The 14,541-nt window shown below is 35.4% G+C and overlaps 1 protein-coding gene across 3 annotated transcripts in view; it reads right to left on the reverse strand.

Moving 5' to 3' along the window:
* Nucleotides 1–2,657: 2,657 nt before the first annotated feature.
* The window catches only part of LOC136040756 (neurotactin-like), a 126,187-nt gene continuing 114,303 nt past the window's right edge, over nt 2,658–14,541 (reverse strand). For all 3 annotated transcript variants that reach the window (XM_065725075.1, XM_065725073.1, XM_065725074.1), the window contains one exon: nt 2,658–2,971. In XM_065725075.1, the coding sequence (XP_065581147.1) occupies nt 2,672–2,971 (300 nt within the window). In that variant the 3' untranslated portion in view covers nt 2,658–2,671. The remainder of the gene's footprint in view (nt 2,972–14,541) is intronic.

The following is a 14,541-nucleotide window of genomic DNA, read 5'->3' on the forward strand; positions in this document are numbered from 1 at the left end:
GAAGCAACCGGAGTGAAACACTTGATTTATCAATAAAAGTCATCTCTGAAAGTATTTCGAACATTTTTCCTTAGAAAAAATATACAGGCCGATCCTGAACAGAAAACATTCGAAAGTACATCTTAAACGTGGGAAATAAAAATCTTCCCCAAAATTACTTCAATGAATTCGAATTACCTGAAGATATGATTTTCAGTGGTAATTCAATTGAGGAAGTGTATGGAGATTATCCGTCAAATCATAATCGCGATGGAACGAAGGAACACGTTATTTTAGCTTCGCTCAACTAAGAAGTAAGTACAATAAATGCGGAAATTATCGATCACCGCCCAAGAGAATACAAATCTTACAAAAGTCATGATTCTGTGAAGGATATACAGGAAGGAGGAATCGAATTTACTACAGAATTCCTCAATTCAATTGAGATTATAGTTTTGTCACACCTTGATTGAAAAACAAAGAAAAACACAAGAATTATGCTTATGTGTAACTCAGATACCGTATTCCAGAAGGAATGTGTAATGGAACACGCGTTGTAAGTTTTTTAGAGTTTTGGTTTCTATCGCTAGGACTTACTCTTCGCTTACCATTCTGCAACATTGGAATTAACTTGGAATTCACCAAAACACAAGAGATAAAAAAAAGTAGGTCTTAAGATACTGGCAATACAGAACAGTGAAGTAGCTAAGGGGCTAAGAAAGAACGGCTTTGCCTGGCTGCAGCCTCTGAAGGAGCGTCAAACTGAGCTTTTTTGTCAACAGAATGATCTGGGGGGGGGGAGGCACAAAACCCAGTATTCTCCCTGAATGCTGAAAATTATAGCTACACCTCTGTTATAGGGTCGAACCCTGAGGAGAATCAGATGAGTATTTTAACAGAGGTTTTCCACCTAATTTTGAGATTGGAATAGACCAATCAAGACGTCGTAGCAGTAAGTATGACTACCAATTTAGAGGCCATTTTGAATGTGTACTAACTATCTTACTATTATAAACGGGTTACAGCACTAAATTACCTGAAGCTGATACACGGGCGAAGACTCAGTTTAAGGAAGGTTTAAAACTCCCTTGTTTAAGGTTCCTGCTTTGGCCATCCCTAGGAAACCCATAGAATTCAAATAATTTTTTTAATTTTACAGCGGAGATGTAAAATTACAGTAATCAAGGAGTAATCAAAACACCGATTTTAAAAAAAATGTTTACACAATTGAAAATAAATTCAAGACATTAAAACATGGTAATATTAGCAGGAAATTAAGTAAAATAATTCGAACGACAAAATAAGTTATAACATAACATATACACTCATCATCTACACCAAAAGGGCCTCTGAGAGTAAAGAATAAGCTACTTTAAAAAAGTATATTATTTACCCTCATTATTTGGGAAAGCTAAGAAAGATCCTTTGTATTCTAAAAATTTGGAAGACTTAATCTGAAAGTTTATAAGATACGTTTCAAAACAAATACTGAATTTAGAAAAAACCTGAGGATAATAAATGTGAGGATGTCCTCGCATTTATATCTGTGGTTGTATGTGTCACATTCGTACGCGTGTTTGTGTCACATTTACATTTGTGTGTTGAACGTGTTGAAGCTTTACGATCCCAATTCACTAGCTCAAACAGTAAAAAAAAATCCTTAAAATATAATAAAAAATTGAGTAAAAATAAAACCTTTTAAAGAAAGGCAGTAGTTAAACAAAATTTCGGGAATGTAAGAAAGATTAAATTGTATTTGACTTCATCTTAATTTGAAGGGTCTATAAATTCTTACACTTATTGTGGACCTTGAAGAGATATACAAAGGTAAAAGTAAGAATACTTGTCCATGGGGGAGGAAGAATTGACTGAAAGATGCACATGAAGAAAAATTGGAGAATATTTATTTTACCCTCACCCCCCTATACATAATGCTTTGGTTTCCCCAAGGGTCAGCCCTGCGTGTATTTACCGTTGAAGACATTGTATATGCCTTTTTCATAGTTTCGACAAACAATGGCTTGTTATCACTATCCAAAATACAGTAGGCGATAAAAGGTCGTTACTAAAATACATCAAATAGAGAGAAAAAACTAGAATTTCCAACTGGAAAATAATTCCCGAAAATTAGAAATTAATCATAAAGAAAAACATAAATCACAAAAATTCTGCACAATACAATGACTTGATGCGAAGTGTCAAAAAAGAACTTTTTCGTCATGATTTTAAAGTTTTTCAGAATTTTTTCAGGAAGATCTTGTTTTTATGGGATATTTCCTCCTCCCCTTCTATGTAGGCATGCACAGAAGTTCTTTGGTTAATACGATTAGTTGCTTTCTAAAAAGAAAGCACTTTTCTACTTTTAGCAACTTACTTAGTGCCTACTTTTAGAAAACATGTAAAGAAATTTCAGAATATTTCCACAATAAAAGGTGGGGTTATCACTCCTCGATATAGCTAAGCCTAAAATTTACTTTTAACATATACTATTGCTTTTGTAGAACCATTAAGAATGGCAGGAGTATCTATGGCAGGATATTGACAAACAAAACAAAAACTTGTCCAATTTGAAAAAGAACTAAAAGAGCCTTCTTGTATTTTCAAACTTGAACAGTAATCATGCTGTTCTTAAAAGTGTTAAGAAAGCTACAAAAGAATAAGAGAGAAAGAAAAAAACATGCTAAAGACATATTTAATCCGATCTTGCATATTTTGGGTAAAGCCCAAGTGTCTTAAAATACAAGCATGCAGGATACCTAGAGGTTGTCTGAATATGGTCATCAACTATATAAAACTTTCCTGGCATTTCCTGATCAGAGGGAAGCTGACCATACCAAGCAAAATTATAAAATAGATCTTGCATATTACGAACAAATTTTACATCTTGAGTATTTTTAATTTCATAAGTTCCAAGTATCGCTCGGATATCAGCATAAGGTCCAGTTGTATCCCGTAGATGCGCTCTTGCCATTGCAGAAACGTAGAAATATACCTGAAAAATTTCAATCAAATTAAGTATACGTACGTTTTTCAAGCAAAAACTAATTAGACACTAACACAAGAGATTAATCACGAATAATGCTATCAAAGAACAAGCAACTCCAAGGGTACTTAAAAACCTAAAAACGTAGTCTATAGAGGGGGCAATCTTTTTACAATTGTTTGAGAATGAAGTTTTTAGGCAGTCTTAACATCTATAGCCCAATTTTCCAGCTCTTCGAGGAATTACCTACTCAAGCGTCACATAGTTATGGCCTAGGTATGACAGGTAGAAATACGCCTGTAATTTCATATTAAGCACATGTTTGTCAAACAGAATGTTGGTCCGTTTTCTTGATTGAAATTAAAGTTTGGCTCCTTAAAATAAAATAATACCGCTATACGAAAAGGCTGTACAAAAAATGTGGTTCAATCCCGCTTTCTAGGAATATAATGAAAGAAAGGTTGACATGGCTAGGGCATGTTCTGCGGATGAAGGATGACAGATTGCCAAAGATAGTCCTTTTTGGCCAACCGTCTAGGACTAAATGGAAAGCAGGCCATCCTAGTCTGGTTTTGAAGGATGTCATAAAGAAAGATTTAAAGGAAACGGGAACTTCCTGGGAGGCTGTCAAGAGGGAGGCTTTGAATAGATTGGGATGGAGGAGTAGCGTGCGTAGCTGTGTTGGGCTCGGGTGGTTTGGTGCTCCGGTGAGTTGTTGTTAGTAGTAGTAGTAGTTTCTGAGGCGAGTAGGGTTATAACATTGATAGTTTGAGATCGTTTCTCCGACACGAATTCGATTGGATCCAGACAACATGTTCTCATACAAATTTTTATGACAAGGATTTAGCGACCCACTCCATAAAGGCTTTATCGGGCACAGACTCCCAAAGATCATAACTAGGGCTCTAACTTCCGACCAAATTTGGTAGTGATCCAAAACCCTGTCTGGGATATACACTGAATGCAGGAATTTAGGCCCCGTTCCCCACAAATGGAGGATTGGGTTGGACCCCGAAAAGGCATAAGCAGGACATCACCTCTTATTTTCCCCCAATATTGATTGAGATCGCACAAAATTTGGTTGAGATCCAAAACCTGTTCTGTTAGATGTCTTGTCGTGACAAGAATTCGGGGACCCCCTTCTCCTACAAAAGTCAGATTACGAGCAGACCCCGAAGGAAACAAATAAGCCACTTGCTCTTACGTCTGATCACTTTCAATAAAGATCTTACCAGCCTTATCTGGTAGATACCATGACAATAAGAGCTAATACCACAGAAAAAAAACCTAGGACGATTATTCTTAGTTCCTACAACGCTTAGTTGAGGGACATCTCTCCTTTCCCTTGCCAACAAAGGTCTGACAGATCTTATCTCCAAAAATTATAACTAAGACACTATTAGACTCCCAATCGATGGGTAAATATATATTCCTGTTCACTTAAGGAACTGACCACCGATTTTGTGTTTTGAGACTATTTAATATGTCACCAATTCAATTTGTTGTAATTTCCTGGTTTCATTTGGCAAACAGCGGTTCAAGTAGAAATAGATCGTTGCAGGTTGGATCTAATTGTTGAAAACAGCCAACAGCACGAAATTAACTCTCTCATTTAGAGTCTGTAAAGGTACTATTTCGGTAATACAGCTCGCTCTTGAAGTCCTATTGTAGGGGAGCTGGCGTTCACCACCCCGGAAAATAACCCTCCCCCCGCGGCTGGTTGGTCTTTAATCCCTTTTGACTTATAACAAGGAACTAGAACTCTCAATTTCTGATCGAATGAGCACCCTCTGAAGTTTCTACGACATGAGGTGGGGCTCAGGATGAATAAGCTATTTTTCAAGGTGAGGGGTAATATTTGGCTCCCTAGCTCCATTTGGTTGCGAGATGTGGCTTTTAAAAGTGATGGATATTTATAGCCTTTTTTTTTGTTTCACTCACTCCTGCCTGAGGACAAATTTTCAGTGCTTTATCCTTGGATACTGCAGAATTGAGTAGCCAACTTCCCGTTAAGTCAATCTTAAATGTTACAAATAAACTGTAATACGCTTCTTCGTCATATCACATAGATATGCACTGCAGAAATTTGGAAATACACCTGAACTTCAAGTTGGTATTTATCTTAACAGTTCTAGCTTTCCATACTCGAAGGACTAAGTTAGGGGAAAATTTGGATACTCAGTTAAATTTCTCGAGAGAAAATTTAATCAAGAGAATATAAATGAAAGTTATACCATCCTTGGATGAATTCTACAAGTATAACAGAAGTTACTACCATAGAAACGGAAGCAACACTTGACTCTATTATTAGGGCGTGACCTGAAAGCTTGTGATGAACTTCTGGCCATGGGAAAACGCTGTCAAGGAGATATTTGCCATGAAGAAGTTTTGACTATGCGAATAATTGGTAAGGTCAAGATTTATTATGCATGCACCCATTTATGTATTTAAGAAGGGGTGCCAGTACAACCACCCGGACGTAGAGAGCAAGTTGAACTTAAAACAGACTAAATTATTGCTTTGCAGCCTAGGTAGAATAATATATGCCTTTAAAAGCACCGAAACGCACAAAAATAAACTACTTTTTACATTAGTTACTAAATAAAGCATTTAGGACAACTTAACATGCCTTGAATTCGCTTAGTTTGGTATGGACCTGCTTGTGCAATGACCTCGATCCAATGAATGGCTCACTCTTTGCACTTGTGGAGGCAAAGATATACCCTCTTAAATACGAAATTCTGACTTATGAGGCAATATTTGGCTCCCTAGCTCCATTTGGTTGCGAGATGTGGCTTTTAAAAGTGACGGATATTTATAGCCTTTTTTTGTTTCACTCACTCCTGCCTGAGGACAAATTTTCAGTGCTTTATCCTTGGATAGAGTCAGTAACACATAAATTCAAGTATGTTGTCACCAAAATATGACATAGGCCTGTAAAAAAAAAAAAAAAAAAAAAAAAAAAAAAAAAAAAAAAAAAAAAAAAAAAAAAAAAATGCCGCCTAGCCTGGACTCGTCATGTATGTTAGAGGCAAGAGAGTGCTCCCGAAGAGCGGTTATAGAACTCCAAAAATCGTGATTCATTGGAAGGAGAAGCGAGGAGAAGATAAGACATGGCCCAATGCAGTTAAGACAGATCAAGAGCCGATCGGGGGTCTTCGATACCACAGGCGAAGATGAGATAAATGATGGCTGGAGAACACTGCGCCAAAAATTGTAGTCCAAACAGCTTACTACCCAACCGTCTGCACAAAAAGGTCATTTAGACGTTTTACAGCCTTAAATATTATAACTGCGTATACCACCAGTACAAAGGAAAACCTTGCATTTGCAAAATTTTATAAATTGTTCCGAAGAATGATTAAGCCTTCATGAAACTGAATATAAACACTTAAGCTAAAATACTTTCAACTTCTATAGCTTTGAATTTATGATCGGTATCATATTAACATTTCGAACATTAGACAAAAACCAAAGCCAGGTAGGCCGGCTATATAGAATTCCATTAAAGCAATAAAAAAAATATATAGGCTAAAAAACTTGACTGTCAACCAAGGACAAGGTCGTATCAAGGGGGGTACAGGGTTTGATCCTCCTGGAATTTTTGTCCGACTCTTAAAAACGTAACAGAATACTTGTAAATAAATTTTTCTGCGTTTTAGATTTTTTTCTAGGCCCTCTCCCCCAGAAAAATTACCCCTCCGTCAAGCAAAAATACTGAATATAGCCTAATTTATGATCCGTATCATATTAACAATTCGGACATTAGACAAAACCAAAGCCAGGTCGGCCGGCTATATAGAATTTCATTAAAGCAATAAAAAAAATATATACAGGCTAAAAAACTTGACAGTCAACCAGGGACAAGGTAGTATCAAGGGGGCTACAGGGTTTGATCCCCCTGGAATTTTTGTCCGACTCTTAAAAACGTAACAAAATACTTATAAATAAATTTTTCTGCGTTTTAGATATTTTTTTCTAGGCCCCCTCCCCCGGTAAAATTGCCCCTCCGTCAAGCAAAAATACTGAATACACACTTGACGAGGGATACATCCTCAATGAAACAGATGTCGAAACTTGAAGGTGGCCAATATTGACCCGGGACCAAGTGACATATCTTGTAAGAAAGTGTTGTTTTTGTTTTTTCAAAATATTAAAAACTTGGAGGTTATTGGTAACATTATAATGACTTGAGTTGAAAATTTTGAAAAGGATTAGTAAAGAACACAAGTTTCTGACATGGCAGGGTGCCAGAACCGAGCTTTGATTAGTTAAAGAGCGCACAATATAGATAAAAACTACACTGTTTCCACTTGATGTGGGCATACTTTACAACCGATATAAGCCTGTCTTTAAGTAATTTGAGTCCTAGGTGAGGATAGCGATCCAATCCGAGGAAAACGTTTGTTTATCCGAAGATGTGGTCTAAGGTACAAAAACTTACACCAAGTAAAGATCCGTTGTTAAAACGATCTTCAGATTAGACATACCACAGAGGATTATCAGACTTTATTGAAACTCGAATTAATTTAATTACAACTAAATCAGAGAAGTTTTTATCTTAAAGAGTAGCGTCTGTCCTTAATCTTTAATGTATAGGAATAGATTGTGGTCAAACAGATTAAATAAGTTAATTTATGCTAAAAGAGCATGTAAATGAAATAACATTAATATATATTCCTAAAAAAATCACAGATAAGTGAATTATCCCTTATAAAACAAATGAGCTCAGGTTAGCCCATAAAGCAAATACTACACCCATTAGCCATTCACACCCTAAGCTCCATTTCAATTTTGTACTTCTGTTTTTACCTTGCACTTAAATTAACATTTTAAAATAAATAATTGAAAAGAAAAACCAGTATTAAATCACAAAAATCCAAATACGGATGGTAGATAATATTCAGACTCTGCTCTTGACATCTCTGTAGGTGTGAAAATGTAACTCGCATCATTTGCTAGTTGTGATAGTTTTGCCGTAAGCCACTTAAAGAGATTAAACAAAATAAAAAACCAGTTTTTTTTAACTGAAAGTAAGGAGCGACATTAAAACTTAAAACGAACAGAAATTACTTCGCATATAAAAGAGGCTGCTTCCTCATCAACGTCCCGCTCTTTACGCTAAAGTTTGACTCTTTCACTCAACTCTACTTTTTAAAACAGTAAATTCTACAAAAAGTTAAAAACAATGGAATGTATCAGAGTGAAAAGACATTAAAGATTCGAACTCGCAAGGGTAAGAGACAGTTACTTGTTCGCTGGCTAGCATAAAACTATGATTTTGATTCTTGGATTATCACTGAAGACGTTCACAATACCTACAGATTTCTATTTGACATTTATTTTCCAATGTCTCCGACTCCTTCTATGCTGATTTGAATAAAACAAGCAATTTTTTGAAAAATTTTCTCCACATAAATTTGAGGCAAATTATGAAGTAGCTCTTGTTGATTGCATTCTTAAAAATACTTATGATATCCTGAGAAAAGATCGTACATATGACATAAAAGGTAGGCCAAACGATTGACAAGTATATGGTGAGGAAGAGGAATGGACAAAATCACTTAACTCTGGTGACATTTATGTGACATTTATTTTCCAATGTCTCCGACTCCTTCTATGCTGATTTGAATAAAACAAGCAATTTTTTGAAAAATTTTCTCCACATAAATTTGAGGCAAATTATGAAGTAGCTCTTGTTGATTGCATTCTTAAAAATACTTATGATATCCTGAGAAAAGATCGTACATATGACATAAAAGGTAGGCCAAACGATTGACAAGTATATGGTGAGGAAGAGGAATGGATAAAATCACTTAACTCTGGTTTATACCCGCATCTCACCTAAGATACAAAGAATATGGTAGTATGAATGATTTTTACCGTGAAATCAATAAAAAAATCTCTGCTCGTAAGATTGATGCATTCCATTATAAGTATTCAATGAAACATGGCTAGTTTACATTAACTCTACCATCGAGAATCAAAAGATTCATTTTAATGATAATCTGAGAGATATTCTTGGTTTTTCCCGGAATATAATCGAGGGTAAAAGTGCTGGTACCATCAATGGCATGGAAGGTGTTATTTTTGCAGAATATCCAACCCGTTTCTCATCAGACAATTGTATATTTCTTTATGCATCCTTTGTTTTAGACATGGAGAGTCGCTAATACCTAAGCCCCCCTCCTAAGTGTTTCTTAAACAAAAGTCACTCACGAATACATTCACCCAAACAACATAAAGCACCTTCAATATATTTCGGGAAATCACTTTGTTTTTGGAACTCAGTCAGTTAACCTTAATTGGGTAAATTAGGCTATCCTTTAGCAATACCAAAAGGTTTAGCTGTGATTACATGTCATTTTCAATCCAATAAATACCGAGATGGCTAATAAGCAAAGACTTTTGTTTGTCCTGATAGTGATTGCTATGTTATTACTTTTAGACAACGACAATTGGGTCATGTCATGAACTATTACAGGAGTCGTTCGTCCATGTCGGGTTACGGTCTCAGCAATAGGTTTGTTAAGTTTTTTTTTGCTCTGCACTGCTCCTTGTTAAAAAAAACATTGTACCGGCTGCCGCGGATTTTTCGTCCACTACAGAACATGATTGGGGCTCTTGGAAGGATTTTATAGAAAATGATTCACAAAATCTCAGATTCGGTAAGCGATCCCTCGGTGAGCAATTGAAATCCCGACAAAGCAGAAAAGGTTTAGTAAGGGCGAAACAGACCTCATCACTCATCAGTCTCTACTCAAGTCAGAAGCGTAAAACATCACGTTTGTCAAAGAAGAAACCGAAACCAAGAGCAAATACTGTTCGAAAAAGGATTTCTTTTCCTAGAAATGTCATATTTACCACATAAAGAATCACATCCCTCAGTCATCAATGCAGAAAATGTTGATGTGAGTGTAAAACATGGTTACTATTAACAATTTTATCCGCAAAAACCGCTCTCTAAAAAACGTTCGTTTTCAAATTTATTCCAGTGAAGACCATTTCATAGATTTGACTTCCACAATTACAGATTTACATGCAATTGTCAAAAAATCTAACAATGAAAAATCAAGTGCATCCAAAGGGTTATCCAATGAAAATTGTGTGCTACACCATTTGTTTACACAAATAAGTTTCTACATAAATTGAAGGTTAGTTAGCACAAGCAAAAATCTTTCAAACTATGCAAGTTATATGCAATTCATGTTGATCGACTCTAAAGTTCTCAAAGAAATTGAGTTGTTTACCCATTGGATATAAATATAGAAGGGACAATCAAACTACCAATATACTAAGAGATGTGACAACTAAATATTTACCCTTGGTTGGGAAAATAAATAAGGAAACATTTCATATACCCCAACGGTTGCCTCCCAATGTTAAGGTTGATATAAAGCTACAACTTGCTCCATCCCGTTTTATTTTACGAAGAATAGCTGCCAATACACCTGATACAGCAGTCTCTCTCACCTCGGCACTACTAAATGTACGAAAACAACAGGTTATGAGTTCTGTTGCTTTGGCAATTAAAAGATTGAGGGCTAGTGGAACTAATATTAAACTGCTCGTTGCGCTTACAATCACAAATCAACGACATATTGCTGATGGTTTACGTACCTTTACCGACTTTTCATTTATCAATGGTGAAATTCCTTCAAAACTTGCTTTGGCTTTTGTATAAAGTGCTAGTGCAATTGAATCATGGACAAATTCTCCCCACAAATTTGAAATGTTTGGACTTCCATCTCGAATGGAAAGTAAATGGACTTCCATTCTACAATTTATCCTTGTATAAATCTTACAGGACCCTATACGAATTGACAATGCAATACCTAGATTGACATTCACAATTATTTGAACTGGTGTAACCGATGAAATGTTTGCAAAAACTCATGGTATCATTGTATTGGATCTGTCTGGTACTCTATATACGAGAATTATCCGAACGAACACAGTACGTTTAGAGCGTACTTTTGCCGAGCCGTTAGAGGATAGCATAGGATTAATCTCGTTGAATGAATTTACAACCTATCGGAAAATGCGGTGTTCTATTAGACTCGGAACCATGAACACAAATCAAATGCTCAACGTATTCACTTTGGATCCCTACATATCCAAATACAAATCCTATTGCACACCCTCGGATTTCGTCAACCATATTCAAAGGGTTGACAATACCCTTATTATTGTTAATAGTAGTCCATCAAATTTAAAGACGTGATATTGGCCCTGCGTCTTTCAAACAGCGAAGAGTATTGACTTTTTCGACCCTCTTGGCCTACCGTATGCATTCTACATGCATCACATCAAAAACTTTCTTGAGCGAAGTAGAAAATCCATTATTCAAAATCGGATGCGATTGCACTATTTATGGATCAAAAGCTGTGGCTTTTATGAGCTACTATATTTTGTTTTTCGACGTCGTGGCTATTTATAGCGAATTTCTCAGCATTTATGTGCAAAATCCTCAATTGAACGACTTTCTAGTAGAAAATACCCTTTCCTACCTGTATAATATAAATTTCAGTGCTCTAAGAGTGAATGCTTTAAAATGTTTGTGAATTTGTTTGTTAATAAAACCTACAAAAGAGACTTCATTCTTTAGATTTCTTCTTCCACGTATAGTCGGTAACGAAAAGTGGCGACAGCTCGTCAGCATTCAACTTGTACTCATCCTGGCATACAATTCAGGGCCAAATTTTTTACGGTATAATGTAACTTTATTTTTATTATATTTCCTTGTAAAGGCAACAATACTATTCTAATTCAAATTAAAAATTTCACGTGTTTCAATTTGCTTATTTGAAGCAATGTCACACACAAAGTTCTCATATAGAGAATCACTTTTTGTAACAACAAAATAAAACTCAGTAGGTTTATAATCATAGTAGCCAATATCTTCACAGCGATGTCGTAAAAACCAGTACATCTTATTATTCCAGAAATTGAAGTGTAGACCAGGTTCTTCCTACCAAAATAATTAAAACCACACGACGATAACAGTCTCTTGAAAATAAACTGAAATCACATCTAAGATTTTTTCCAATCATACCAAGGGTAAGTATTTTCCCATTGATCACATTTATCGTGATGACAATTAGAGCATAGGAAAATCTAGTGTGAGAGTCATAGACACCATCAAGACAGGATTTACTTTCTTCAAATGGCACGGCATATCCTCTATGCAGTTTACATGGATTGCAGAATCTACACTTTTCATTATAGTCCAACAACAGTAAAATTCTTACAAGATGACCAGCTGCCCAATGTATACAAACATAATGGACACATGTAAAACATTTTTTCAATGTTGACTGTCTCATTTCCAAAAAGAAAGTGACTTACGATCAATAAAATAAATGTCTTCTAGATGGAGGAGTACTCGAGTGATTTGGTTACCATGTAAAATGGCCATCTTAAACGAATTACTAGGTAGCGCTCAAAAGCAAATCCACAATATCATTTTATTTTGTTTCAATTTATATGTCAAAAAACTGAGTACATGCATCTGGCCCACGACGTAAATGTTTCGTACAATAGTCCAAAGCTGAAGAATCATTTCTCGTTCTATCGTTGAGCATTCGTTGAGAAAATATTTACCTTTGAAGAGATAACTCTGGAAAATCATCATCTAGAATGAAACATTTTTCCAAAGTCACTAGATTCCGTAAGATTTTTGTTTCTCAAATCCAACCATTTTTAATCTTGATGTTCTCACTACTGATGGTAGAATAACAAATAATGAAGATTCTTCTCGCTAGTAAAATATCCATCAACGATTGTAAAAAAGCATTCCTTTTTTATAAATTGATTCATATCATCGGCTTCAGTATATTTTACTAACGGGTTTAATCAGTCTTTTGATATTTATAAATGCATTATATTCATTTTTACCGCAGAACATATGTTCTTCCAACTTGAACGTGCTCAATGATATTACATATCTTGCAAACATCTCGTCCCATTCTAGGGTTAGCCGACAACCCCTTGTAATTTCTAGTGCTACGTTAGACACTCTAGGTTTCATTTCGCCATTTCTAGCGCCTTCAATATCCAATACAGTATAAGCATCCATTACTAAAGAATATGCCAAGAATAAGATCCTTAATGTTCAGACACTGAACTCTTTTTCAATACTGAGGTGATTCGTTGAGACATGGGTCTCAACGTGAGTTTTTTTCACAGAGCAGTGTACTTTAAGTTTAGTTATTTCCTTTTTTTAATTAAACCCGATTGAACCTTGAACCTTCAATTTTTGCTAGATCATAAGGATCCTCCGGAGGCAAAACAAGTCATGTGAGTTTACGCCATCTTCACTTGTAAATACTGGACCACGATCATTTTTTTACAATCGGGACTTTCTTGACTAGCGGATCCTGAACTCTAAAAAGTCGTATCACGTAATAACCAAAGACATCTTGAAAAAATATTTGCACAAGCAAACAAACATCCCCTAATACGTAAGAATCAGGTGTACTATACCATTATATATCAAACAAGTGTACTATATTATTGCATAAGACCCAGGTGTACGTAATGACATCTTGAGGGGTTAGTAGCTCTAATAGTATACCTCCTATCTGCACTTTTAAAACTAAAGCCCCCTCACTACTGATGTATTTGTTAGTATCCTGTAAGGGAAACCATTATTAAGCTAATAAGTTAGACCATCTAGCATCTATTCAAGTGATAAAACTACGATTTTCGGAAACAACTTTATTTTCTTTGTAGGCTATTTTTCAATCTGATAGTTGGGTGAATAGAAATGCAAGAAAATTCTGGAAAATGGATAATTTTCTTTCCTCATCCTTTGCTGGGAACTTGCAGCTGAGACATCAAGTTATAATTGGCACTTTTCTTATTCAATCTAGCATTCCCGTCAAAATAAATAGTAAAGATTTCCTCTTACCAAGCCAAAACCGCTACGGATATGAGACGTCAAATCAACTTAACTTATAACATTGTAAACTTTGTAAACCAAATCGTTTCCTCATTTTCATCAAAACAGCAATGGAAGCATCAAGCGCTGATAACTCTCCTGAACAAGCATTTTTTTAATGAGGGACTGTACATTTGTGTATTACAATAATTAAAAAAAATCAAAGCCTTAATGACCTAAGAACTTGGGCAATTATATTTCTTGCAATAAAAAAATTAATGGGTGGATTTAAGATTCTAGACATATATTGAAAAACTATTTGCCAACTGTCACGAATAGGTATGCAAACATAAAAAAAAGTTTCTAGCACCCTTTTCACTTGAGATATAAACTTTAAGCCCAATTGCAAGCTAGACCTTCACTTTTCAATATATAATCTGTCTTGCTTAAGAAAGGATATAATTTTGTCTTTGTTAGCGATCTTCAATAGAAGTTATAGTTTCAATTGAGTCTTTTCTTTCTGTTTTGCACTAAACAATGCTATTTTACACGGTTGCAAGAGAAGAATTTTGGCAACAAGTTCTCTAGGGCATATCCTCAGCTTTCATAATTTAAACTCAGTAATTTAGTCCGTATTTTTGGTAATTTTAAAAATAAATCATAAACCATAGTACATATTGGTTAAAACAATGTCCAA

This window comes from Artemia franciscana, chromosome 21, assembly GCF_032884065.1.
Source record: "Artemia franciscana chromosome 21, ASM3288406v1, whole genome shotgun sequence".
Lineage (NCBI taxonomy): Eukaryota > Metazoa > Arthropoda > Branchiopoda > Anostraca > Artemiidae > Artemia > Artemia franciscana.